This window comes from Triturus cristatus, chromosome 1_1 (genome assembly GCF_964204655.1).
Source record: "Triturus cristatus chromosome 1_1, aTriCri1.1, whole genome shotgun sequence".
NCBI classification, from domain to species: domain Eukaryota; kingdom Metazoa; phylum Chordata; class Amphibia; order Caudata; family Salamandridae; genus Triturus; species Triturus cristatus.
Genome location: NC_140579.1, coordinates 1,793,107 through 1,819,163, shown reverse-complemented (window position 1 = coordinate 1,819,163; position 26,057 = coordinate 1,793,107). Strand labels below are relative to the sequence as shown.

Genomic DNA, 26,057 nt, shown 5'->3' with positions numbered 1-26,057 from the left:
TGTGATCTAGTGCCTGCCGTCTTTCTGCCTCGAGCTCCTCAGTAACTCCGCTTCCTTCTCCTCACACCGCCGCCTCTGTGTTGGATTTCTCCGCTCCTTCTACCATCGGCCTTCTTTCCTTCCGGATCGCTCTCTCGCTTTGTTGGTCTCTCACCGATGACGTGACGGGTACTTCCGTCCTCTTCCCCAGTGCTGCTAGACTGCTGACTGCCTCTCGAGTTAGGTGTGTGTTCTGCCGGTTTCCTCCCACTTCCAGGCTGATGGATCATAAGACTCCTCACACATCCCCCCCCCCCCCCCCCCCTTTTAGGATGGACGTTGGGGCCATTCAGAAAACGGGTGTCGAGACAGGTAGTCTGCGCCAATTTGTCTTGTCCCCGGGTTGTGGATAGTCTGGAAAGATAAGGGTTGTAAAGCAAGAAAGGGGATTGGTGTCTGTTATTTGTGAGCCAGGTAAGGGGAGCGTGTCAGTGGGAACTATGAATCTCCATCTCAATAAGTAATACTGTAGGGCCTCTATGGCCCATTTTATTGCTAGGCATTATCTCTCAATTGTTGAATAGTTCACCTCATGTGCAAAGAGCATCCTGCTGATATACAGTACTGGTTTTAGGTCATTGCAATGTTCAGGTTGGCATAGCACGGCACCCAGACCGAGGCCTGAAGCATCTGTTTGGAGAACAAACGTGTGTTTGAAATCAGGACAGTGTAACACTGGAGCTGTACAGATGGTGATAAAGCTGGTCTCGTGTTCTGGTGTCCAGGTGTGTATGTGGGATGACTTTTTTTTTTTTTTTTTTTTTTTTTTTTTTAGGAGGTTGGTTAGGGGACTGGCTAGGGAAGAGAAATTGGGTATGAATCTACGGTAGTAGCCTATAAATTTGAAAAATGAACGGACGTCTCATTTGGTTGTGGGTCTGGGCAGCGCTCTGATAGCCTCCACTTTGTCTAACTGGGGAAATATCTGTCCTTCCTTGATGGTGTAACCTAAATACTGGATCGTATTGGTCCCTAGCAGTGATTTATTTGGGTTAATGGTGAGGCCAGCCCTTTGAATTTCTCTGAATATGGCCGCTAGGTGTTGGATCTGTTCTTCCCACGTTGGGCTGTATATGACGATGTCGTCAAAATACGCTGTGGTGTATCCCTTGTGGGGTTTGAGTATGCGATCCATCAATCTTTGGAACATCGCCGGGGACCCATGCAACCCAAAGGGGAGCACCTTAAATTGATATAAAACGAAGGGAGTCACGAATGCTGTCTTTTCCTTGGACTTGGGGGATAAAGGGATCTGCCAATACCCTTTTGTGAGGTCAAGGGTTGATATGTATCTGGCCTTTCCGAGGCGCTCGACCATCTCGTCCATTCTTGGCATGGGGTATGTATCGAATTTGGTGATGGCGTTTTACGTGTCTGAAGTCTATGCAAAAGCGCAGACTAGGCATTTGGCTTCGGTACAAGCACCACGGGGGAACACCAATTGCTCTGGGAGGGTTCAATGATGTTAGACTTAAGCATGTCCGAAACCTTCCTCTCTACTGCTTCTCTACGGGCTGCCGTGATACGATAGGGTTTCTGCTGTATAATCTTTTTGTCTAAGGACACAATGTTGTGGTGGGCCATGGTGGTTAATCCTGGTTTGGTGGAAAAGAGACCTGGAAAGTTCTCTAGTACTGACGTTAGTTGATTGGTTTGTGTGGATGACAGACAATCTCCCGTGGGTACCGGTTCAATCACCGGTTCCTGGAGTGATAGGAAGAGTAACTCCAAGGGTTTATTAGTACAGGCGAGATGAGCAGGGGTTCCCGTGGTGTGGGATGGTAAGGGGTCTTCCCATTTTTTTTTTTAACAGGTTGACGTGATATATATGTTTTCTTCCCGACACGTTGAGGTAGCAACACGCTATAGGTGACTGGGGTTACTTTTCTTTCTATGATGTATGGCCCTTGCCACTTCGTCAATAATTTGTCCTCCGCAGAAGGAAGCAACAGTAGGAACTTGTCGCCAGGGGAGAATTCGCGTAGGCGACTGTTTCGGTCGTAATACCATTTCTGGGCCCCTTGGGCCTCTTCCATGTGGTTGTGCACAAAGCCCCATAACTGAGTTAGGGAAGACTGAAGGTCGGCGGCATAGTGAGACAGGGGTTTTCCCTCTTCGTCCTCCTCTTCCCACTGTTCTGCCGTCATGTCAAGCAGAGTCCTTGGTTTCCGTACAAACACCAGTTCTAGGTGGAGAATATCCCATAGACCGCTGTTCATGGGTCCTTAATGCAAAAAGAACCAAGGGTAGTTTCTGGACCCAATCTCTCCTGGTCTCTGAGACGACCTTGCGGAGCATGCTCTTGATCATCTTATTATAGCGCGCCACAAGGCCGTCTGGGGGTGATTAACAGAGGTTCTTATCCTATCCATGCCCAGTACTGAACAGATTTGTCATAAGAGGAGACATGAAGGAGAGTCCCTTGATCGGTTAGTATCTCTGCTGGAAACCCCACCCTTGAGAAGAATGATATCATGGCTTGGGCTATAGTAGGTGTGGTCATACTTGATAGCGGGAAGGCCTCTGGATATCTACTGGCATAGTCCACCATAACCAGGATGTAGCGGTGTCCTCTGGCCGAGGGTGTCGGGGGGAGGGGGGGGTTCCCACCAGATCCATCCCCACCTGCTTGAAAGGGACATCTATGACAAGACGCCAGACAGCCGCACTGCCCTCAAAGACGCCATCCGCAACCACCACCACCTCATCAGGACCGCCAAAAGAACCTCCTTCACAGACCGCCTTGACAACAACGCACACAACAGCAAGGAGCTCTTCACCATCGTGAAGGAACTCTCCAACCCCAGCTCCAACGCCAACGACATCCCACCATAGCAAGCCCTGTGTGACTCCCTCGCCACCTTCTTTCACCGGAAGATCACCGACATCCATGACCGCTTCAGACCCCGGACAACCCCTGCCGACCACACCGAACCCACCGCATCCCACCGCCCACGACACCCTGACAACCTGGGCCAATGTGAGCATAGAGGACACAATCAAGACCATGGGAACAATCCACTCCGGATCCCCATCCGACCCTCTCCCGCACCACATCTTCAACAAAGCCAGCAAGTCCATTGCTCCCCACCTGCACAATCATCAACCTCTCCTTCGAGACCGCCACCTTCCCTGAGATCTGGAAGCACGCAGAGATCAACGCCCTACTGAAGAAACCCAAGGCGGACCCGAGCGACCTCAGGAACTTCCGGCCCATCTCCTTGCTTCCGTTCCCAGCTAAGGTCAACGAGAAGATAGTAAACACCCAGCTCACCCGGCACCTCGAAGACAACATCCTAGACCCATCCCAATCAGGATTCCGCAGCAACCACAGCACCGAGACCGCCCTCATCGCCGCCACAGACTATATCAGGATCCTGCTGGACAACGGCGAGACAGTGGCCCTCATCCTCCTGGACCTCTTCGACACCGTCTGCCACCGTACACTACGCACGCGCCTCCACGACACAGGGATCCATAACAAGGCCCTGGACTGGACCACCTCCTTCCTCTCCGGCAGCACGCAGAGAGTCCGCCTCCCCCGTTCCGATACGAGGCCTCCAAGATCATCTGTGGCGTCCCTCAAGGATCCTCCCTCAGCCCGACACTGTTCAACGTCTACATGGCACCACTAGCACGCATCGCCCAACAGCATGACCTCAACATAATCTCCTACGCCGACGACTCGGCTGATCCTCTCCCTCACAAAGGACCCCCTCACCGCCAAATCCAACCTCCACCAGGGAATGAAGGCTGTCGCCGACTGGATGGAGGACAGCCGCCTCAAACTGAACACAGACCAGACGGAAATCCTCATCCTCGGATCCAACCCCTCCGCATGGGATGACTCTTGGTGGCTCACATCACTGGGATCCCCCCCGGCCCCCACCGACCACGCACGCAACCTGGAAGTCATCCTTGACTCGAAACTCTCCATGACCAAACAAGTCAACGCAGTCTCATCCACCTGTTTCAACACCCTCCTCATACTCCGCAAGATCTATAGATGGATTCCGACTAATATGAGGAAAAAAGTCACCCATGACCTAGTCAGCAGCAGACTAGACTACGGAAACGCCCCGTCCAAGCTCATCAGCAGACTACAGAGAATCCAGAATGCCTCCGCACGCCTGATCCTCGACGTCCCGTGCCGCGACCACATCACCCCCCACCTGAGGAACCTGCACGGGCTCTCCATTGACAAAAGAATCTCCTTCAAGCTCCTGATCCACGCACACAAGGCACTCCACAAAACCGGCCCAGCCTATCTCAACAGTCTACTCTCTTTCTACGTACCAAACAGGAATCTCCGCTCTGCTGACCACGCCCTGGCCACGGTCCCACGCATCCGGAGAACCACTTCCGGAGGCAGGTCCTTCTCACATCGCGCTGCCAAGACCTGGAACACCCTCCCCCTAGACCTGCGAAAACCGAAGACCTGCTGACTTTCAGGAGACAACTCAAGACCTGGCTCTTTGACCAGTAACACCCCCCCCCCCCCCCACACACCCCCAGCGCCTTGAAACCCTACCGGGTATGTAGTGCGCTTTACAAATTATGTGATTGATTGATATGATGGCCAGTGGCTGTAACAGGGCTTTTACCACCCCCCCGGATTGGTGTACTGGGAGCGAACACATGCAGCGCAGTGTTTGGCTATGTCCCTATACACCCCTAGCCAATAGAACTTATCTAGGAGACCTTTTAATGTATTTTCCTTGCCGTAGTGTCCTTCCCCTATCTTGTTATGGGCCAAGAGAAGTATGTGCTCCCTGAAGGCCGCTGTGCCTCTCACAAGGCCGGGTCACCCCCTTGCTCCCACCGCCTCCTGCTCCTGCCTACGCAAGCCAGCCTCCTTGCCGCCGCCACCGTAGCCCCCCGAGCGGCCCAGCCACAGCTGAGCCGCCCGCTCGCCACTTTTTCCCGCCGCGGGCCCCCTGCGGCCCCGCCCACCACCGGCCCATTGGCCGCCCCGCTCGCCCAGCCCAGCTGACCCGCCCTCCCGTCCCCCTTCTTAAGGGGACAGCCAGGTGCACTCGGGAGTGACCGCTGTGCCTCTCACAAGGCCAGGTCACCCCCTTGCTCCCACCGCCTCCTGCTCCTGCCTACGCCAGCCAGCCTCCTTGCCGCCGCCACCGTCGCCCCCCGAGCGGCCCAGCCACAGCTGAGCCGCCCGCTCGCCACTTTTTCCCACCGCGGGCCCCCTGCGGCCCCGCCCACCACCGGCCCATTGGCCGCCCCGCTCGCCCAGCCCAGCTGACCTGCCCTCCCGTCCCCCTTCTTATGACGCCGCCAGAGCGACCGCGCAGCGGACGCGCGCAGCGGGAGCACCGATTGAGCGCCGAAGGTGCGCCAAAGGTAAGCCCGTCTGCGCCCGTCCGCGCCTGGCCCGCGCCCAGCGCCAGGACCCCTGGCCCGCGCCCAGCGCCAGGACCCCTGGCCCCCGCAGACCCCAACCCACCCGCCGGACGTACGACGCCGCCACCCTCAACGCACTCAACGCCGGCCGAAGCCCAGGATGCTACCGAGTCACCGCGAGACGCACCCACGGACCCTTCTGCTGCAACTCCTGCAAGTGCACCTGCATCCGGACCTGCACTACTCCAGCACCAACCAAGACCAAGACCAGCAGCAGCCACCTGAAATGCATCCTGCTCAACACCCGCTCCGTCCACAGACACGCCGTCGAGCTCTGGAACCTGCTCGACACCACAGCCCCAGACGTCGCCTTCCTCACGGAAACCTAGATGAACGCCTCCTCGACGCCCGACATTGCCATCGCCATCTCAGACGGCTACAAGATCATCCGAAGGGACCGCATCAACCACACCGGAGGAGGCATCGCCATCATCCACAGGAACACCATCCGCATCACGACCAACACCGACGACACCCTCGCACCCGCCGAGCACCTGCACTTCCAGGTCCACATCAACCCCAAGACCACCCTCAGAGGCACCCTCATCTACAGACCCCTGGGACCACGCACACAATTCAGCGAAGACATCGCCGACCTCATCAGCCCGCACGCCCTCCCCTCCGCTGACTACATCCTCCTCGGGGACCTAAACTTCCACCTGGAGAACAACAACGACTGCAACACCACCACCCTGCTGGACAACCTCGCCAACCTCGGACTCAAGCAGCTGGTCACCACCCCCACCCACTACGCCGGACACACACTCGACCCCGTCTTCTCATCCAGCAAGGACATCGCCTTCAGCCACGCCACCGGACTCCACTGGACGGACCACAGCTGCGTCCACTTCAGCTTCAGAAGGACCACGATCCACCACCACCAGCAACAGGTTGCACGCAGAAGCTGGAACAAGATCACAGCCGACCAGCTCGCGACCGCCCTGAGCAAGAACCCACCCACCAGCGCAACGAACCCCAGCCAAGCGGCCACCAACCTCAAGAAGTGGATCAGCGACTGCGCAGACGACCTCGCCCCTCTGAAGACCCCGACTAGCAGACCCGGTAGCAAGAAAGCCCCATGGTTCACCGACTAACTCAAGAGCTCCCAGAAGAACTGCCGAGCCCTCTAGAGAACCTGGCGCAGAGACCCAACACCGGACAACATGACTGCCCTCAAGCTCGCCACCCAAAAACACCACCAACTCATCCACGCCACCAAGAAAACCGCATTCAAGGAACGACTGGACAACAACGCACACAACAGCAAGGAACTCTTCAACATCGTCAAAGAGCTCTCCAACCCCAACGCCGGTAACAACGACATCACCCCTTCACAAGACCTCTGCAACTCCCTCGCCTCCTAATTCCACAACAAGATCGCGGACATACACAACAGCTTCAGCACTCAACCGACGCACGCCACGACCGAACCACCGCCCCCCACCACCACCCTCCGCGCCTGGACCCCGATCAGCACCGAAGACACCGTCCGCACGAACTCCATCCACTCCGGATCTCCTACTGCCCTCACCACGTCTTCAACAAGGCCGACGCTGTCATCGCACCCCACCTGCGGGACATCATCAACACCTCCTTCGACACCGCTACCTTCCCGGAGAGCTGGAAGCACGCCGAACTCAGCGCTCTACTAAAGAAGCCATCAGCCGACCCCACCGACCTCAAGAACTACCGCCCCATCTCGCTGCTCCCGTTTCCTGCAAAAGTCATCGAGAAGACCGTCAACAAGCAGCTGGCCGCCTTCCTCGAGACGAACGGATCCCTCGACCTCTCGCAGTCTGGCTTCCGGGCCAACCACAGCACCGAGACCGCCCTGATCGCAGCCACCGATGACATCCGAGCTCTGCGTGACAACGGTGAAACAGCGGCCCTCATCCTCCTAGACCTCTCCGCGGCCTTCGACACTGTCTGCCACCGTACACTAGTGCAGCGACTCAGCAACGTCGGAATCCAGGAGAAGGCACTGGAGTGGATCATCTCCTTCCTCGCCGGAAGGACACAGAGTCCGCCTCCCCCGTTCAGATCTGAAGCCACCGAAGTCATCTGCGGCGTTCCTCAAGGCTCCTCGCTCAGTCCAACCCTCTTCGTGTACATGAGCCCCCTCGCAGACATCGCACGCCAGCACAACCTCAACATCATCTCCTACGCAGACTACACCCAGCTGATTCTCTCCCTCACCAACGACCCCGCCACCGCCAGAGCCAACCTCCATGAAGGGATGAAAGAGGTAGCCGAATGGATGAAGAACAGCCGCCTGAAACTGAACTTGGACAAGACTGAAGTCCTCATACTGGGATCCTCACCCTCCGCCTAGGACGACTCCTGGTGGCCCCCCGCCCTAGGCAGCGCACCCAAACCAACAGACCACGCACGCAACCTGGGCTTCATCCTGGACTCCACCCTCTCCATGACCAGACAAGTCCACGCCGTCTCCTCGTCGTGCTTCAACATCCTGCGCATGCTACGAAAGATCTTCCGGTGGATCCCACCGAGACCAGGAAGACGGTCACCCAGGCCCTCGTCACCAGCCGTCTGGACTACGGCAACTCCCTCTACGCCGGAACCACCGCCAAACTCCAGAAAAGACTTCAGCGGATCCAGAACGCCTCAGCACGACTCATCCTGGACATCCCCCATCGCAGCCACATCTCCGGACACCTAAGAGACCTCCACTGGCTCCCGGTCACCAAGAGAATCACCTTCCGTCTCCTCACCCACGCACACAAAGCCCTACACAACCAAGGCCCAGGATACCTCAACAGCCGCCTCAACTTCTACGCTCCCAAACGCCAGCTTCGATCGACCGGCCACGCCCTCGCCACCATCCCCCGCATCCGAAGAGCCACCACAGGGGGACGGTCCTTCTCCTTCCTCGCCGCCAGGACGTGGAACTCCCTCCCGACCCACCTCCGCCTGACCCAGGACCACCTCGCCTTCAGGAAGCAACTCAAGACCTGGCTGTTCCAGCAGTAGCGGACCCCCCTCCCCTAGCGCCTTGAGACCCTCTGGGTGAGTAGTGCGCTATATAAATGCTTTGATTGATTGAAGGGTGTTGGTACATTCAACTGTGTACACGTCTGTGTCCCCCCCTTTAACAGCTCTATACAGTAGACCCTTTTTTTTTACAAAGAAATAGGGTCCTACCTGCTCTGGTTCTTGTTCGTGGACTTGCTCCCAGGGATGTGTAAGGGTGTTGTCCTCCTGTTGTGCCATACGGAAGCTAGCCGGTTTCTTTCTGTCGGTGTCTGTAAGGGAGAGAGGAAAGGCAGGACATGATAGCTGTGAAAGGGCAAAGTCTCTCTTATCTTTGCTTTTCTCTGGTCTGCTTGTTCTTGTCTTGGAATCTAGGGGCCTCTAAATCCACGCCACAAAAAGGTGCCTCCTGCAGCCAGGTCCTGTCGTCCCTTTTTGTGTTGTCCAAATACTCCTGGAATTTAGGATGGTCAGTCCCTATGATAATGGCTTTGGGTAAGGTGGGTATCGCCCCTACTCTTTGTAACTGGGAATCCTGGTCTACTTCTAACAGGACCTCGGCCACTGGGTAGGCTTTGGTGTCGCCGTGTACACAGGTTACCCTCACTTGTTCTGTGTCTTTTAACTGGGGAGGGGAAACCAAAGAGCCGTCCATTACTGTAACGTGGCACCCGGTATCTAGCAGGACTTGTTGTCTCTTCCCATTAAGCAAGACTTCCTTCCTAAATTGAGGGCCCTTCCCCATTACGTATATACGGCCCCGGGAGTACCCAACCTCCATTGGTTCAACTGTTGAGATGCGGTGAGGACACTGCCTGGCTATATGCCCCCATTCTGCACAATCGTAACACTGTGGTCCCTGCCCTCTAGGACCAGGGGGTGGGTATGCAGGCCTAGGGACCGAGCGGGGAGGCAACTGGGGCTTAAGCTCTGGTTTAGGAGTGCCTTTTGGGATTGGTTTGTACTGGGGCCGTGCTATTCCAGCCTTAAAATCAGGCGACCTATGATGGGCACAAGCAATTTCTACCGCTGATGCGGAAGAGAGGTTGGGGAGTTGCTTCACCCATGACCATGTACTTGGGAGGGGGTGGGGGGGTGGTAGGGCCTCCAAGAACTGTTCCAGGTATACTTTCTCTACTACTTCGTCTACCCATGAGGTATGGGGAGTCAACCATCTATTCCAGAGGTCTCTGATCCGATAATACAGAGCACGGGGTTCTCTCCCGCTCTCCTCTTCTCTTTTCGGAATAGACTCCTGTAATATTCTTGGTCTCCTCCCAACCTCTCGAGGATGGCCTTTTTCACATCCTCATAGGCTGTGGTAACTGCAGGATTTGCTGCTTGATAAACAGCGTGTAGCTCACCGGAAAGGAGCGTGGCAATGTACTGACTCCACCTTTCTTGGGGCCAGGCTGCTGTAGTGGCCAACCTTTGGAAGTAAAAAAATAAATGAAATAATCCGGATCATCCCCTTCTTGGAATTTTTGAAGGACTGTGCTGGGGAAATTGTGGCGTACTTGGGTACTTACAATGGCATCTGTGAGGTGCAAGATTGCTGTGCCCTGCACCTGCTGGTTAGTAGTGATCAAGTCGGCCTGGTTTCTAAGGGCCCCTTGCAGGGCTTCTCGGTCTATTCGTGCTGTCTGGATCTGTTGTCCCAGGACCCAGCTGTAGGTGCCGTTGTCCCTCAGATAATTGGGATATGACATCCTCAACAGGCATGGGCTGTCATGGTGCGACACACAGGTATAGGTGGGAGATCCCACTTCTGACACAACTTTGTAGGAGGAACATGGACACGGGTAGCAGAAGAATACACAACATGCATATAATACCGGGATTTCAGGTGTTTTATTCTTTTATGTGACAATGATTTCCGGGCTCTTTTGTATCTCAGTCCCATAAGGTCTGTTTTGTCCTTTGAACAAAAGAAAAAAAGAATGGTCCTTTACGTCAGGAAAAATCCAAATTAAATGAATAGGGGCTGAAGGAGTTCTTCCTGGCCGCCCTCTCAGGCTTCTCAGGGCTTGGTCCTGGTATGGCCGTTCCTGTCACGTCTTTCCAGGGCACTCAGAGATAAAAGGGAGGGGAAAAAGACAAAGGATAAACAAGATTTAGTTTCAAGCTCTTTGCTTTTGTACACTAGGTGCCACCACCTCCAGGCGTCGTGTGGGAAGGGGAAAAGGTGAGCAGTGAAGGTTGGCCCAGTTGCAGCTTTAAGCATAACACCGTGTCTTGGGGCCCCGCACCTTACCACCACCCCCACCAGAATGCTCCACCCAACGATACTCGCCTTGTGCCACGACCCGCACTATGGGCCGTGGCGTAGGGACCCGGGGTGTTCTCCCTCTACTCTGGGCCGCCAGGTTCGCTCGCTATAGTGCCAATATCGGCAACAGATATCACAAAGCACATAAGTACATAAGTACATAAATAAAACACACGACACTGTAATGTAAGTGGAGAAATATTGCTGCAGGTTTATTAGCATAACCAATATGCAAACAAGGTGGGTTATCTTACGGGCGATCCCAGGGCAGGCCAGCCCTATGCCGCCTGCCCGTCTGATAAGCCTAGAGTCACCATGGCAACGCCAACTGGTGTATACCAAATATTGGGAGGGCCCACCCCTCCCATCCGTGGACAACCAGTCCACATGCTTCACACGCCCCCCCGTGATGGGTGGGCGGAGCATACATGGCAGCCCCCGGTTGCTCAGACCCACAACCGCCTTTCGGTTAACGGGGCGCCGTCGTTCTTCCAGGGGACACGCTAAACATCCCTGGGTATCCTGGCTTAGCACCCCGCGGTGCTGCTGTATGCTGTACCCCTTGGTATGTGCAGACCCTGGATCGCCCTGTAACTCCTCCACAGCCTTGGGAGTGGCCACCGTCACTACCAGGGCCCCCCACCAAAGTCCCCTATTATTCGCAACCCGCAGCTGCCAGTGCTTCCCCTAGATCCAGTAAAAATAAAACCATGCCTAGATCCGAGAGGGGAACCCCATCGCCCATCAGGCATCCCGTTGATTTGGCGTGCAGAAGGCCATGCCTGATGAAGCCAAAGCCTTTTTGCTCAGTGAACTTGCGCATGGCGCTGTTAACTTTTCTTCTAGACACCTCCATGGCGTCGCCTGAGCGAGCTCCATGCCAAATAGCGCGTGGTGTCATCTCAGACCACCACAGTGCCAGTGCGGGAGGAGGTAAGCGTTGCAAGGCCCCTTACTTCCTCTTTCTCTCAGTTGGAGTACGCCCAACGTATTCCCTCAGTCACCACCTACTGTAAAGCCTTGCCCTCCCAAAATTCTGCTAGTATACCAGGGAGAGACAGGACAGAGTGACCACAGAGGAGAACCAACGTGTAAATTTCTTCTCTATTTTGAATCTTGGGAAAGCCAATTAGTCTCCTGCTAACTTGTCGCTATAAAAGTGTTACCCCGGGGGTTCCCTTAATCATTTGGACCATATCGCCCCCGTTGGAAGGCCACTTCCACAACCTGCATAGCTGCCAGCCAGTGCTGGAGGGCGGGAGAAGTTACCCGGTACCGATACTCGCATCAAAGGTACCTGTTTCGTCAATCAGGGGCGGGCTACTAAGTGAGCAACCACGCTCCGCCCTAGTATCCAGGTCAAACTCCGGCCCCTCCAGGTTCTGCTGCTTCACCTGCCTGTTAACACGAATCCCAGGGCAGACCATCGGCCTATAACCCATGCTTGGCCAACAGGCTAACCACCAGCATTGCGTTCTGAATGTTTCAGACACTGCCAAGAAACATGCGCATAACTAAAGCAACTGGCACCATGCCATAAAAGCATCAATTCAGCCTTCTATGAATGCAAAATGTGGCCTCGTGGCGATCCGAGTAGTGCTCCCTCCAAGCCAGCAGCCCTACCCAGGCAACCCGCACCCTCTTGGCACTGGCCCACCCCTGCTGCCCTAGAGTGCCTGGTCGTGTGTAGCCACAACCTATGTTTCATCACTGACGTTATATCGGGGTATGATGACACATCTAACTCTACTGCTGAGTGCCTGTTGCACCATCACACGTATGCCTTTGCCTGCCTTGAGTCTGGCTGCAAAGTTGGAAGACATTGACACCCCAGCCCAGGGCGAAAATGGCAGCTCTACAGTTTCTGGTGCTATAGACGGTCCCCGTACCCTGATGGAACAGAATGCAATTCCCTTGCTCCTGATGAGCACGAACCCAAAACCAATTGCTCACATGGTTCAATACCGTCCTGCTGCTAATCAATTCCTAGCCGAATGTTGAAAATCTATGTTCTGCAATGGCACTACTTCGCAGCCTGCACCATTCTGCCAGTGCCGAAAAGACCTTTGTCATGCTAACTGGCCTAATCAATCTTGCCCTGTTCTAGAAGCGCCCGCTTCAGCCGTAGAGCAAACAATATGCCAGTAACCCCAAGCTGGCCCTGAGGCGAGACAAACCGAGCCAAAGCACAACAGTGAATGTACTAACTAATAGCAGGTCTAACCGCGTCAACCGGCCCTCGGCTCACAATAGGCGTGATTGAGTAAGGGTATCCAGTGAGAATCAAGATGACAGCTTCCCATCTGACCGACCGTGGTGGGAACCACTCCTGAGTATTTTAGTACACATGGTCCCAGTTCACCTGTCACTGCCTGATGTACGTGACCTAGGTACATGGTCCCCCTGCATGGCGGCATGCCATTGGAAGCAAGCCGTTGCTGGTTACCCTCAGATCCTAGCCGTGCACGCCTAACCCCGGGGGTTCCCTTACTAACGAAGCAGTCCTAATGCAAGCCAGCTCGCCGCTCAGTGTCCCAGGACATGAAATGCTAAATCCGCCACATAATCTACGTCCTCCGACCGCAAGTGAAAGGATAATGTGTTCACAAAACCACTGTAAAACTAAAATTGCAAGCAGCACTTGTCTGGAGACAATCAACATCTGTCATGAAGCGCAGCAACATGGCAATCAAGCTTGGGGAGCTGACACGCCTCTATTTCCCTTGAACTCCAAGAGGCCAAAAGAGGCAACCCCCCCCCCCCCCTCCCAGGCTAGGAGGATAGCTTGGGCAGGAGGAAAGCTGAATGTAACCGACGCCAGATCCCACCACAGGGGAGCGTACAGTTACTGCGAAAATGGGTACTCCTACCTTCAACAGGATCCAAAAAGACCGCCATGATAGCCCCAGATACATGCCATACCGAGCACATTTCATGCATCCCTATATTCTCTACAAAAGAAGCACTACCTCCAACAGGCCCATCTATTGGCTACCGGCTGAAACCAACAGGAGCGGATTAAAACAGGGTCATATGCGCACGTGCCGTGGGCCCACTGGAAAGCAACAGCCATTATGACGCCTGGCTGGTGAAGTACAATCCTTGCGCTGGCGGTGAGGCCGACTACATTCTAGCCGGCTGCCGCTCAGAGCCCCCTTCATTGCTTATGAGACCCTGAAGCACGGACCTTCCTTACACCTTTAAGGTCTTGGAGCGCTGGCCATTACTGCACAGCCGAGAAGTGCGTACAGCGGCTTCGTTGACAGGGTTGAACGGTTACCAGCCCCTCCCCCTGCAGTCTTCCATATCTAAAGCCGGAAACCAGAGAAGGCTGGAAATGAGCCAAGGGAACCTGGGCGACGCGACAGCAACTTAATTATGCCTGATCGTTTCTGTAGCGCGGACACGGGCTTCAAGCTCATTAGAAAGGTAAATCATTTAGCAGTGAGCCCACATCTTTGCTGACACTGAAATATGTCAAATTCCCCCAAAGCGGGTGCTGACCCAAGCAGATTAAACCTCTCGCCACACCTATGAAGACTGCACAGCCAGTCTAATCCCGCTGTGCTGCCCAGAGGACACGGGTGACAATCTCAGTAACTCCGCTTCCTTCTCCTGTGTTGGATTTCTCCGCTCCGCTCCTTCCACCATCGGCCTGCTTTCCTTCCGGATCTCTCTTTGTTGGTCTCCTGCTGATGTCACAGGTACTTCCGTCCTCTTCCCCAGTGCTGCTAGACCGCTGACTGCCTCTGAGTTAGGTGTGTGTTCTGCGCGTTTTCCTCCCACTTCCGGGCTGGCGTATCGTCCGACTCCTCACAAGGTGATGAGTCATATTAGAGGTGTCTTGCTGACAGGTCATGTGAAAGGGGTCTTGGTGAGGAGTCATTGGCTGACATGTGTCTCGTCGATGAGACGTGAAAGGTGTGCTGCTGAGGAGTCATGTGAAAGGTGTGTAGGTGAGGAATCATATGAGAGGTGCCTTGATGATGGGTCATGTGAAAAATTTCTTTGTGATAAGCCAGATGAAAGGTGTCTTGGTAAAGAGTCGGGGTCATGTGAAAGGTGTGTAGGTGATGAGTCATGTGAAAGGTATCTTGGTGAGGATCATATGAGAGGTCATATGAAAAGTATCTTGATAATGAATCAGGAGTCAAGTGAAAGTTGCCTCTGTGATGACCAGTATGTAAGAGGTGTCTTGGTGATGGGCCATGTGATTCCTGGTGGTTCTAAACCCTCGGTGGGTAAGCCGGGTAAAGCTGCGTGGCTCACTTCTGCAGCCAAAGGAAGTGAGGGCTGATAGAATGGAGCACTGCAGTCTGTGTGACCAGAGCACTTTGTGAAGTGGAGTAAGAGACAGATTGTCACGGATACGCTAATTTGGGGAAGACTCATAGTGCTGAGGCAGGGCAGGTAAGTGGGGACCACCTATTGTCTGCATATTTTTGTCTCATATTTATTCACTTCAGCGCTGATGCCCTGCTGCAGGGTCCACCTCAGAGGGCTCTGTTCACTTGTCCCATTTTCTCATCTGGAAGGGATTGTAAACATCAGTGTAAGGTCAAACTCTCTGCATATTTACGGCATCTATCTCTCTCTCTCCCTCTCTCTTTGTGTCTGTCTCTCTCTTCCCCCGTATTTCTCTCGCTCTCTCGCTCACCCTGTATCGCTCGCTCTCTCGCTCTCTCACCCTGTATCTCTCGCTCTCTCTCGCCCTCTCTCACTCTCTCTCGCCCTCTCTCACCCTGTATCGCTCTCTCGCTCTCTCTCTCTCTCACCCTGTATCGCTCTCTCGCTCTCTCTCTCACCCTGTATCGCTCTCTCTCTCACCCTGTATCGCTCTCTCTCGCTCTCTCTCTCTCCCTGTATCGCTCTCTCTCGCTCTCTCTCTCACCCTGTATCGCTCTCTCTCGCTCTCTCTCTCACCCTGTATCGCTCTCTCTCGCTCTCTCTCTCACCCTCGCTCTCTCTCTCACCCTGTATCGCTCTCTCTCGCTCTCTCTCTCACCCTGTATCGCTCTCTCTCGCTCTCTCTCTCACCCTGTATCGCTCTCTCTCGCGCTCTCTCTCACCCTGTATCGCTCTCTCTCGCGCTCTCTCTCACCCTGTATCGCTCTCTCTCGCTCTCTCTCTCACCCTGTATCGCTCTCTCTCGCTCTCTCTCTCTCACCCTGTATCGCTCTCTCTCTCTCTCTCTCTCTCACCCTGTATCGCTCTCTCTCTCGCTCTCTCACCCTGTATCGCTCTCTCTCTCTCTCACCCTGTATCGCTCTCTCTCTCACCCTGTATCGCTCTCTCTCTCTCTCACCCTGTATCGCTCTCTCTCTCTCTCTCTCACCCTGTATCGCTCGCTCTCTCTCTCTCTCTCACCCTGTATCGCTCGCTCTCTCTCTCTCTCTCACCCTGTATCGCTCTCTCTCTCTCTCACCCTGTATCGCTCTCTCTCTCTCTCTCTCTCACCCTGTATCGCTCTCTCTCTCTCAACAGGCAGGGCAACGGCGAGGGTCACTTTCCGGAGCTTCGGACCCATCGACCTCAACAACCAGCTGAATGGCCGGGCGCTGCTGCAGGAGGTACGTGCAGTGCTTTACACCACAGTTGCAGCGAGCAGGGTGGGTGAAGGCTTACTCAACAGACCTCTATCTAGGCCCCAAGCTGAAGGATTGAAAGACTGTGTGAAGACAGTCTCCTGCCTTACTCTTCTTACCAGTCCTCAGCATCCCGCCCTGGGACTACAATGCCCACTGTGCCATGGGTGGCGTGAGGGGGGTGGGGAGGGGGGGGGGATGTCCTCTGCACACATTACTTTTTCACCAGCCACCACTCTCTCAAGCTGCTTTGCTTATATTCATAAAGTTCATGTTTTAAACCCCTCTCTTTCCTTTTCCCTTCCTTGTACTTAAAGCTTCTTAAATGGACTCTTGAATACTCCCCCTCCCCCCCAGCAGATGGTACTATAGACCTCTGCCTGTGTGGTTTGTCTGGTAACAGACCTGTTACCATGGAGATCGCCCCCTCTTTCAAGCACTCAAGTCACACAAGTCCCCATACCCAGGGTTCCAGTCTTTCAGGGACTCCCAGAAGTAGTTTGGCAGGCTTAAAGGAGATTATGATTTCATAAAACTAAGAATGTAGCACTTTAATTATATTCAGTATTCTAGAACGTGACCTTTGCACTTCTAAATGAATTTCTTTTCAACTAAAAGTGTAACCTCTTAGTGGGAGTTGCAGACACTAATGAGTGCTCATCAGGACACTGGTTGCTTTCTGTTCTTAGCACTATTTTTGGCACCTCTGAGGGCAGTGGTCACATTGGTAATGCCATGGTTCACAAGGGGCAAGCCATGAGTCGCATTAGAGACCCCTGTCGACCCCAAAATGATGTCCAATGTATGCCCTCTCTTAGAGAGAATTCATGTGGTTTATTTTCGTGCTTGTTTTAGGTATTCACTTGATCCTTCTTGGCTTTAGATGCAGTAAGTTTGTTTTCTCCCTCTGCAGTTCTGCAACATTCTGAAAAACAGGTTTCCATCGTCGGTGCTCAGTTATACATGCAACAATCTCGGGCCAGCCTGAACTGTAGGACCATGGTGGGGTCTCCGTAACTCATGCGATCTGTTGTACCACCAGCCTCTTAGAGAGTCCTTGAAGACATCCCAATGACCGTTGAACACGGCTGTGTACGGCTTGGAGATGAAACCACTAGCCATCATCACTTCTATCATACAAGCAGGTCAGATACCAACTCCACCAATGCTCCACCCAGTGCCACGAAGCTGCCACATCCTTTCTAACTGTCTGGATCACTGTGAACAAAATTTCTTCTTGAATGAATTTGGTCCTACGATGTGCGAAATTCAATCCACTCCCTCAATGTGGGTCATGTTAAACTCTCAGCGCAAAAGTGGAGATGACTATTGTTATGAGACAGAAGGACATGCAGTCAAGAATTGGCTTCCATGCTGGTAGGGTTCACCGTAGACATGCAGATTCAGAGCAACTTGGACAAAATGATGTTTGAAAGAGCTATGGGAATAAAATGAAAGATGCAGAGGAGAACACTTTCTAAGAGTATTTTAGCATATTTAACAAAAATGTAAATGGGCTTTTGTGGAAATGCAATTTTGTAATAGGTCCATGCGGATCCATTAAAGATTTTCAGGATAGCTACATAAATAAATGTACGTGGAGTGAATCTAAATGAAGGACTTTAGTGAAGTCAGTGGAAAGCTTGAAATCTGCATGGATCCTGACCACCTGAACCTAAATAGGGCCCACGGGCTCCTCAGAAATACTTGGCCTCCTTTCATTTGAATTCTGGGCCCAGCAGCAGACGTTGATCACTGTTCCTGCTCTTAGAGTAGGCAGGTGAAGCCCTATAAGGATTCAGGGTGTAGCAGGTAAGATAGCTCAGAGGGCTACGTGCCTACTGCAGTGATCTGTATGCAAACTGCAGGTCACATGGTTGAATTCTGAAAGAGCCGACACCTCTTATCCTCTTTTCCATGACAACTGTGTATCATTAAATTATGTAATATGATAGCTGAAACTGAAGAATTACGGTAGCTGGTGCTTCTTAAATCGCACCTTCTTATTTACATTTGTTTAGTCTGTAGTGTTTGTGTTGTGAGCATGTTTGTTACTGAGGCTGAAACAAACTGCATTGGAACTGAAGGCCCTAGGCCAGGCATTGGTTCATACCTTGTTGTTAACATGGAAGCCATCCATAGGAGCATCCAATGGCCGCCCACAAGGATCGGCTCTATGGCAGAGTTGCGGGGTATTCTCAAGAGAATAATTTACATACTCTGTGGTTATAAAAATGAGACCTGGATAAAGCCCTCGAAACCCACCCATTAGACACTCACGTTTGCTATTAAGGCCCTCATTAGAAGGTGGTCAAGGGAGGGTGGGGGAATTTACCCCACATTGTGTTCATATTTTTCAATAAGAAAATGAGGCAGAACAGGCTGGATTGGTTTTTATCACACTGAATTTTGCTTATTTGCTTCTTTTTTTGGTCTGTTAACTCAAAGCTTTTGAGCAGCTTTGACCTGCCGTAATTTATCAGGTGATAACTGCAAGAGTATGCTCATTATGCACAGATCTCGCAATTCCGACCCCAGTACAAACTCTTGAGATCAGGTTTTAGCCCCTCCCTTGTAATGAGGGCCTTAGTGTGCAATCAGGAGTTTGTTAGTACAGCTACTCACCCATGAGGGTCTCAAGGTGCTGAGGGGGCGGGGCTGGTGATCCATCTGGGTGTAGAGGATTCAGTTGAAGAGCCAGGTCTTCAGATCCTTCCTGAACTGAGGTGGAGGGGCAGGGTGTTACATGTCTTCAGATCCTTCCTGAACTGAGGTGGAGGGGCAGGGTGTTACATGTCTTCAGATCCTTCCTGAACTGAGGTGGAGGGGCAGGGTGTTCCAGGTCTTCAAATCCTTCCTGAACTGAGGTGGAGGGGAGGGGTGGAGGGGAGGGTGTTCCAGGTCTTCAGATCCTTCCTGAACTGAGGTGGAGGGGCAGGGTGTTACATGTCTTCAGATCCTTCCTGAACTGAGGTGGAGGGGCAGGGTGTTCCATGTCTTCAGATCCTTCCTGAACTGAGGTAGAGGGCGGGGTGTTCCAGGTCTTCAGATCCTTCCTGAACTGAGGTGGAGGGGGGGGTGTTCCAGGTCTTCTCATCCTTCCTGAACTGAGGTGCAGGGGCAGGGTGTTCCAGGTCTTCAGATCCTTCCTGAACTGAGGTGGAGGGGCGGGGTGTTCCAGGTCTTCAGATCCTTCCTGAACTGAGGTGGAGGGATGGGGTGTTCCAGGTCTTCAGATCCTGAACTGAGGTGGAGGGGCGGGGTGTTCCAGGTCTTCAAATCCTTCCTGAACTGAGGTGGAGGGGAGGGTGTTCCAGGTCTTCGGATCCTTCATGAACTGAGGTGCAGGGGCAGGGTGTCCCAGGTCTTCGGATCCTTCCTGAACTGAGGTGCAGGGTGTTCCAGGTCTTCAGATCCTTCCTTAACTGAGGTGGAGGGGCAGGGTGTTCCAGGTCTTCGGATCCTTCCTGAACTGAGGTGCAGGGTCAGGGTGTCCCCGGTCTTCGGATCCTTCCTGAACTCCGGTGCAGGGTGGTCCAGGTCCTGGCAGCGAGGTAGGACAGCGATCTTCCTCCAGTCCCGGTCTTGTGAATCCGTGGGACGGTGTTATGCAGTTAAAAAGAGTTTGGTATGTGCGTGTACATTGTATGACTGAAACTTTTAGTTCCTATTCTCTTTGATTGGTTAAGTGATGCAGTATGTATCTACTTGCAGTACCGATCTCCCATACCCACACCTTGTTAAACTGTGTAATATGGGTGGACTAGGGCTGCATCAGGTAGAAGGTGGGGGTCTAGTGGCGAAACTGCCACCTTTTACAAAGTGTAGACCTGGGTTCTTTGTTTCTTGACAAACTGTGATTATATGCAAATGACTGAACCTCCACTACTGAGGCACCCTTTCTGGAAGTGTTTTGCCATTTGTAGCTGAATGTAGGCATGCACTGGGAGCCTATCCGCTGTCCTCAGGTACTGCAAACCAAGATAGAGAGCTGCCTACAAAGAGAGGGGATTTCCTCTTGCACAGCCCTTTCATTGCAATAGATTCTCCTCCATTTTACATTCTTTTGTTCATTTGTCTTTTTATATTGTTATGATTTGTGTCAATACAATAAATTTTGGTTTGCAAATAACAGTCACGCAATATGCACATTAATCTCTGATCTTCAATGTGTCTTTTATTATCACCATAATGAGGAATTCATTAAGAGAAACAAAATTATTAAAAGCAATCACTTGGACAAGTTTCCAAAGTAATGGATGTCAATGCGAATAAAAAAGAAGACTAATGCAATTAAAGGGCTATGCATGGGGGACTTCACTCACTTTAAAATTCGCCCACTAGTTCAAATGACTTAAAGCGCCTGTAAGGAAACATGGAAACAGCATGTGACCTGCAGCAGTTCAGAGCTCATTGACGCCTCCTTGTACGACATCCCTGGTGCTTCCAATCCTCAATCCATGATCCAGGTAATCACTGGATTCAGAAGAGATCACCCTGTGAGAAGTTGGCCTGATGTATGATGTCACTAGTTCTAGTGTACACCTTGTATCAGTCCAAACAACCCTTATGGTGATTGGTTGTAAAGTCAACCTTATAGACCAGCTGTCCTAGTGGTAGCATGGACAAGAGCAGTCTTAGGCTAAACTCTGAATGGCATGTGAAGCCAGCTGTTATACCATTTGTAACCCCTTGAATACCAAATGAAAGGACACCACAACATATAAAGTGTATTTATTCTAGTCAAACCCTCAGCACTCTTTATGAGATTCGAGGTAAGTACAACACAGTCTTATTCAAGCATACATTAAGTCACACAGGTAAGTAATACAGTTAGGCCCTAGGTGCCACGCAAACCATATACTAAGTAAGTGGTAGAAGGACTACTGTCACAGAAATAGGATAGGCCTAGGCCTAGGGAATCGCTGGGGCTACACTATACTACCCAAGGTTAGGAAGTGGGAGGCCCACGGGATTCAGGTGCAGAGTGGAAACACTCACGCGTAATGCGTATAATCGATAGAAATAGTACAGTTTAGAATTAATAAGATTTAGGACACTTCTGGAGTAGCTAGGAAGTCGAGACTGGAAAACTAGACACTAGGATAGTCAACACCCTGATGAGCACCGGAGTACCCAAGTTACCTAGCCCACGGGCTGCGGGTGCATAGGTGTGAAGTTGCGTTGGGCTTCGTCGTCGACTCCTATGGATGCCTGAAGGAAAGATGCTGACAGGCAGTCAGTGAAGAGTGTCCGGTGGATCCCAAGCCTGGGATCAGGAAGGAAGGATACCTGCAAGCAGAAGGGACAGAGTCTGGGTCACTAGCCAGTGACCACGTGGAACCAGGAAGGAACCAGGCGATGTCGTGAAGATGCAGGTGAAGAGGTGAAGCTTGTCGCAGCAGCCACGGGTACCAGGAGACATCGAGGACGATCAGGACCAGGAGGCGAGCTGTCCCACGAAGGCTCTTGCTGTCGGCGGCATTGAAGTCGAACTAGGACTCACCAAGCCTTGGCAAGCGGAACCCACGCAGAATGGAGGACTTGCTTCTGTTGCAGACCAGGAAGGTCTGGGGTGTTTCTCTTTTTCAGAAGAGCAGGAGCCAGTCTGGAGGAGCCAAACCAGCAGTCGAAAGTTACAGCTGTGTCGTCGCAAAGGTTACTAGCCAACGGGCCAGTGACCGGACAGACGCGGCAAGCAGGAAAATGCAGAAGGGCCCCACGCAGGACTCGTGGAGTGTGGGGGGGCTGATCTTCGGTGCAGATGATGCTTGGGGTTGGGGCTTCTCAATCCCCGGTGCACAACTTCGAGGGTGCCTCAGAAGCTGTGCTGGAAGATACTCTCCACTTTTCCCAGGTAGCCGGTCCCACGTCTCTCGTCGCCTCCACGGATCTCAGCTCGGCTGTGGATGTGGATCAGGGTCGGTGAAGTCTGGAAGTCAAGGCTCTGGTCGGGCTCTGCAGTCGGTCCCTCGTAGAACTTCAGCAAAGCAAAGGGTAAGTTTCTTGATGGTGCCTGTTTGCACAGGGTAGCCACTCCTTGGCCACAAGGGAGATTCTTCAGTCTTCTTCTTTCGTCGAATGTCGAAGGTCCAGAGTTTCTGTTCAAGTTGCAGGTTCAGGATAATCTAATCTCCTGGGTCCCAGCTACCACATTTATACTAATCTGGGGGGCTGGGTTGCCTGCTAGGTCACGCCTTATGGGTGGGACCTGGGAGGGGGGTGGTTACACCCCCTTCTGTTTGTCCAGTTTCGCGCCAGGACTGGGGCTGGAGTGCCCCAGCACCGGTTTGAACTGGACTATGCATGGGACACCTTGTGTGCCCCAGGCAGTGTCTCGTTTCTTTCATCCCTCCCTGCCCCAATACACTGAGGCCTGTCTGGGGTGGTGCTCGCACCTCCCAAGGCAGGAAACCTATTGTCCAAGCCTCCCGTGCCGGGATCACTCCCAGCAGCAGGAGGTCAGACTTGTGTCGTGGCAGCAGCATCCATTTTGTGATGCTGGGGCTCTGGTTAACTTTAACCGGGTAAGTAGGTTTCAACATGTCTTCTCCCTCTAGAAGGGAGGGATAATATCCTCATCCCCAGAAATGGAATGGGGGTATTATTCCGAAGAGTTAGACACCTTACACGACATGTTTCGATAAAGCCAAACCATAGTTACCATAACCGTCTAAGATTATAAGGTACTTTAAGAGTATATGGTAGGCTATATCATAGAACAGCTATAAGGACATGGTTCCGAAAGCTGCAGACAGGCTCAGCTCATGCTAGAGCACCATCTCACATGTTACCAAGCACTCTGCCTCCAGGATTGTTAAGGCCTGCCATAGGAGTGGCTGATAGGTACACATGTCTATATGTAAGATAGGTATAGGAATACTACACCTAAGCAAGGAGTGATTACACAACCTTGCCCCAGCTGAATGATCAGCCAGTTGTGTCATGATTGGAAGGCCAGGCCAGGGGTGGCACAATACATGCTGCAGCCCCTGGTAGGCCTAGGATACACCTATGCCCTGGGTACCTAAGGTACACTGTACAGGGGCCAATAAGGTGATCCTATCCAATTGGGTTATGCACCTAAAGTACATAGTATCAATTTAGAGAGAGAACAGCAGGGCTGTGGGTCTGGTTAGCAGGCCCACAGCCACATCTAAGTCGAAAACCAGTAAAGCAAAAGCAAAAAGTGGTGGTGAACATAGAAAGCAGACCCTACTCTCCTACACACCCCACTCTGAAACCTTGTAGACACCCAACCTCCATCATCAACATCCCCATTGCACCCATAAGAAAAAAAGAGACACCACCTGCATGCTAATAAACTGCAGACCAGCCACCAAACATGCCACAGAGCTAGCAGAATCCATCCTCACCCATGACATAGACAAAGCCTTCATCACCGAGACCTGGTTTAACGTCAGCTCACCTCCAATCATGGACACCCTCGTACCCCCAGGCTTCTCAATCATCAACAAAGACCGAAAAGACCAAAGCGGTGTGGGGGTTTAGCAATCGTTCACAACAACAACATATCTGTTACCGAAATAGATACCTTGAACTACAACACCTTTGAAAGCCTAACCGCCAACAACAACAAAATACTACAATGCCATCTCCTATACCATCCCCCAGGCAACACCACCACATTCACTGAACATCTGTCAGACTTGGTTGCACACTGCTCACTCCGAGACAACAACAACCTAATTCTGGGTGACCTCAACGTGCACTGGAATGATAAACAGCTCACCAATACGAAAACTGAACGAGCTACTACAAAGCAACAACCTCACCCAGCACTGCTCAGAAGTAACCCATAACAAAGGGTTAATCCTGGATGCCATCATCACCCAACATGATGCAATCACAATAGACCACATCCTACCAGTCGACTGGTCAGACCACCACTTAATTCTGTTCCATATTACGCAACCGATCATGTATCAATCTCCCATCCAAACCCCCCCCCCCCCCACATGGACGAGAAACCGATCACAGATCAACATGGTCGACCTAGAAGAAAAGATAAGCACGCTCCTGCCCATCTCCCCAGATGGTCTCTCCACAACAGAACTCGCATCCCATTACAACACAACTATGTCGTCCATCTTAGACCAACTTGACCCCCTGAACCTGAAAAAAAACTAGGAATATTCTTTCCAGATCCTGGTTCAACACCGACATTAATGCTGAAAGGAGACAACTTAGAGCTACATAACGTATGTGGAGACACAAGCCTCTGGGAGCAACTTGAAGCAGCCCGAAGGAATCACAAAAAACATGTCAACAATGAAAAAAACAACTTTTTCTGCACCGCCCTTGACAACGCGAAAAACAGGCCCAAAGAACTCTTTAACATCATCAGGCAACAAACTTCCAAGACCTCTGCAACCTCAGTCCAGGCCTCCAAAGACCTGTGTGACAACTTCGCCAACTTTTTCAACGGCAAAATCACCAAGATTGATCTATCTCTTGTAATCAACCTCTATCCCTCCTGCAAAAACCCAGCCCCAACAATCGAAACACCACGAGCAAGCTCCCCACGAAAGCCTGGAAATCCTTCAACCTTGTACCTGAAGCAGAGATTCTTAAACTGATCTCCTCAAACTGATCTCCTCCTCCAAGCCCGCATCCCACACCCTCGATCCTATATCCACACAATTGACCAAAATGCTGAAACTCTCACTCGCCCCACTCTGGAGTGAAATCATAACTAGCTCCTTGAAAACCGGCATCATACCAGACTGCCTCAAAGTCGGCCAAGTCACGCCACTATTTAAAAAGCCAGGCCTAGACAACACCGATCTGAACAACTTCAGACCTGTTTCCAACCTCCCCTTCCTATCCAAAATCCTTAAAGTGCGTTCTCATACAACTGACTCAGCACATAGACATCAACCTGCTAGATCACCACCAATCGGGCTTCAGAAAAGGCTGTAACACTGAAACCGCGATCCTGAACATCGTGGATGACATCCACAAATCTCTTGATGCTGACAAATGCTGCCTGGACCTATTGGCAACCTTTGACACAGTTGATCATAATCTACTCATCAAGACAGGGTAGGTGCAGATGAGGTGGTCCTACAATGGTTCTCCTCCTTCTTACACAACCGCTCCCAAAGGATTAAAATCAAAATCTTTACGTCCGACCTACACCCCATCATAAGTTATCCCTCAAGCCTCAGTGCTCTCCCCTCAACTGTTCAACATATAAATGGAAACCCTCACCACCCTTCTCAAAAAAGCAAACATCCCCTTTCACCTGTACACAGACGACACCCAGATCTACTTGGAAACCTCCTCCATTAACGACGTTTTAAGACTCAACAACACTCTTAGAGAAGTTCAACAGTGGCCAGCAACAAACAACCTTAAACTCAATAAAGACAAAACCGAAATCATCCTCATCTCCAACAAAGAAGAAAACCCTCCAATCATAGAGTGGCTGAAAGCAATCGATGCTCTCAACTGAAATCTCACCCTGGCTAACTCGATAAAATCTCTAGGAATCACCCTCAACCCAAAACTGAATATGACCAAACACATTAAGATTTCTGCGAAGAGTGCCTTCCTCAATTTGCAGCTTCTCAACAAAATTAAGCCCTTCATGCCACCCAAGGACCTCTAACAAGCCACCCAATCACTGGTGCTATCTAGACTTGACTACGGGAAGGAAGTCCTCACCGGTACAGCTCAATCCCACGTAGTGCCGCTCAAAACAACTTTCAATACACTCTCCTTGAAGTAAT

The 26,057-nt window shown here is 52.1% G+C and overlaps 1 protein-coding gene across 3 annotated transcripts in view; it reads left to right on the top strand.

The window, feature by feature from the left end:
- The window catches only part of LOC146869047 (chitinase-3-like protein 2), a 290,781-nt gene extending 272,887 nt beyond the window's left edge, over positions 1 to 17,894 (top strand). For all 3 annotated transcript variants that reach the window (XM_085642153.1, XM_085642935.1, XM_085641346.1), the window contains 2 exons: positions 16,202 to 16,287; positions 17,216 to 17,894. In XM_085642153.1, the coding sequence (XP_085498279.1) occupies positions 16,202 to 16,287; positions 17,216 to 17,290 (161 nt within the window). In that variant the 3' untranslated portion in view covers positions 17,291 to 17,894. The remainder of the gene's footprint in view (positions 1 to 16,201; positions 16,288 to 17,215) is intronic.
- Positions 17,895 to 26,057: the final 8,163 nt, after the last annotated feature.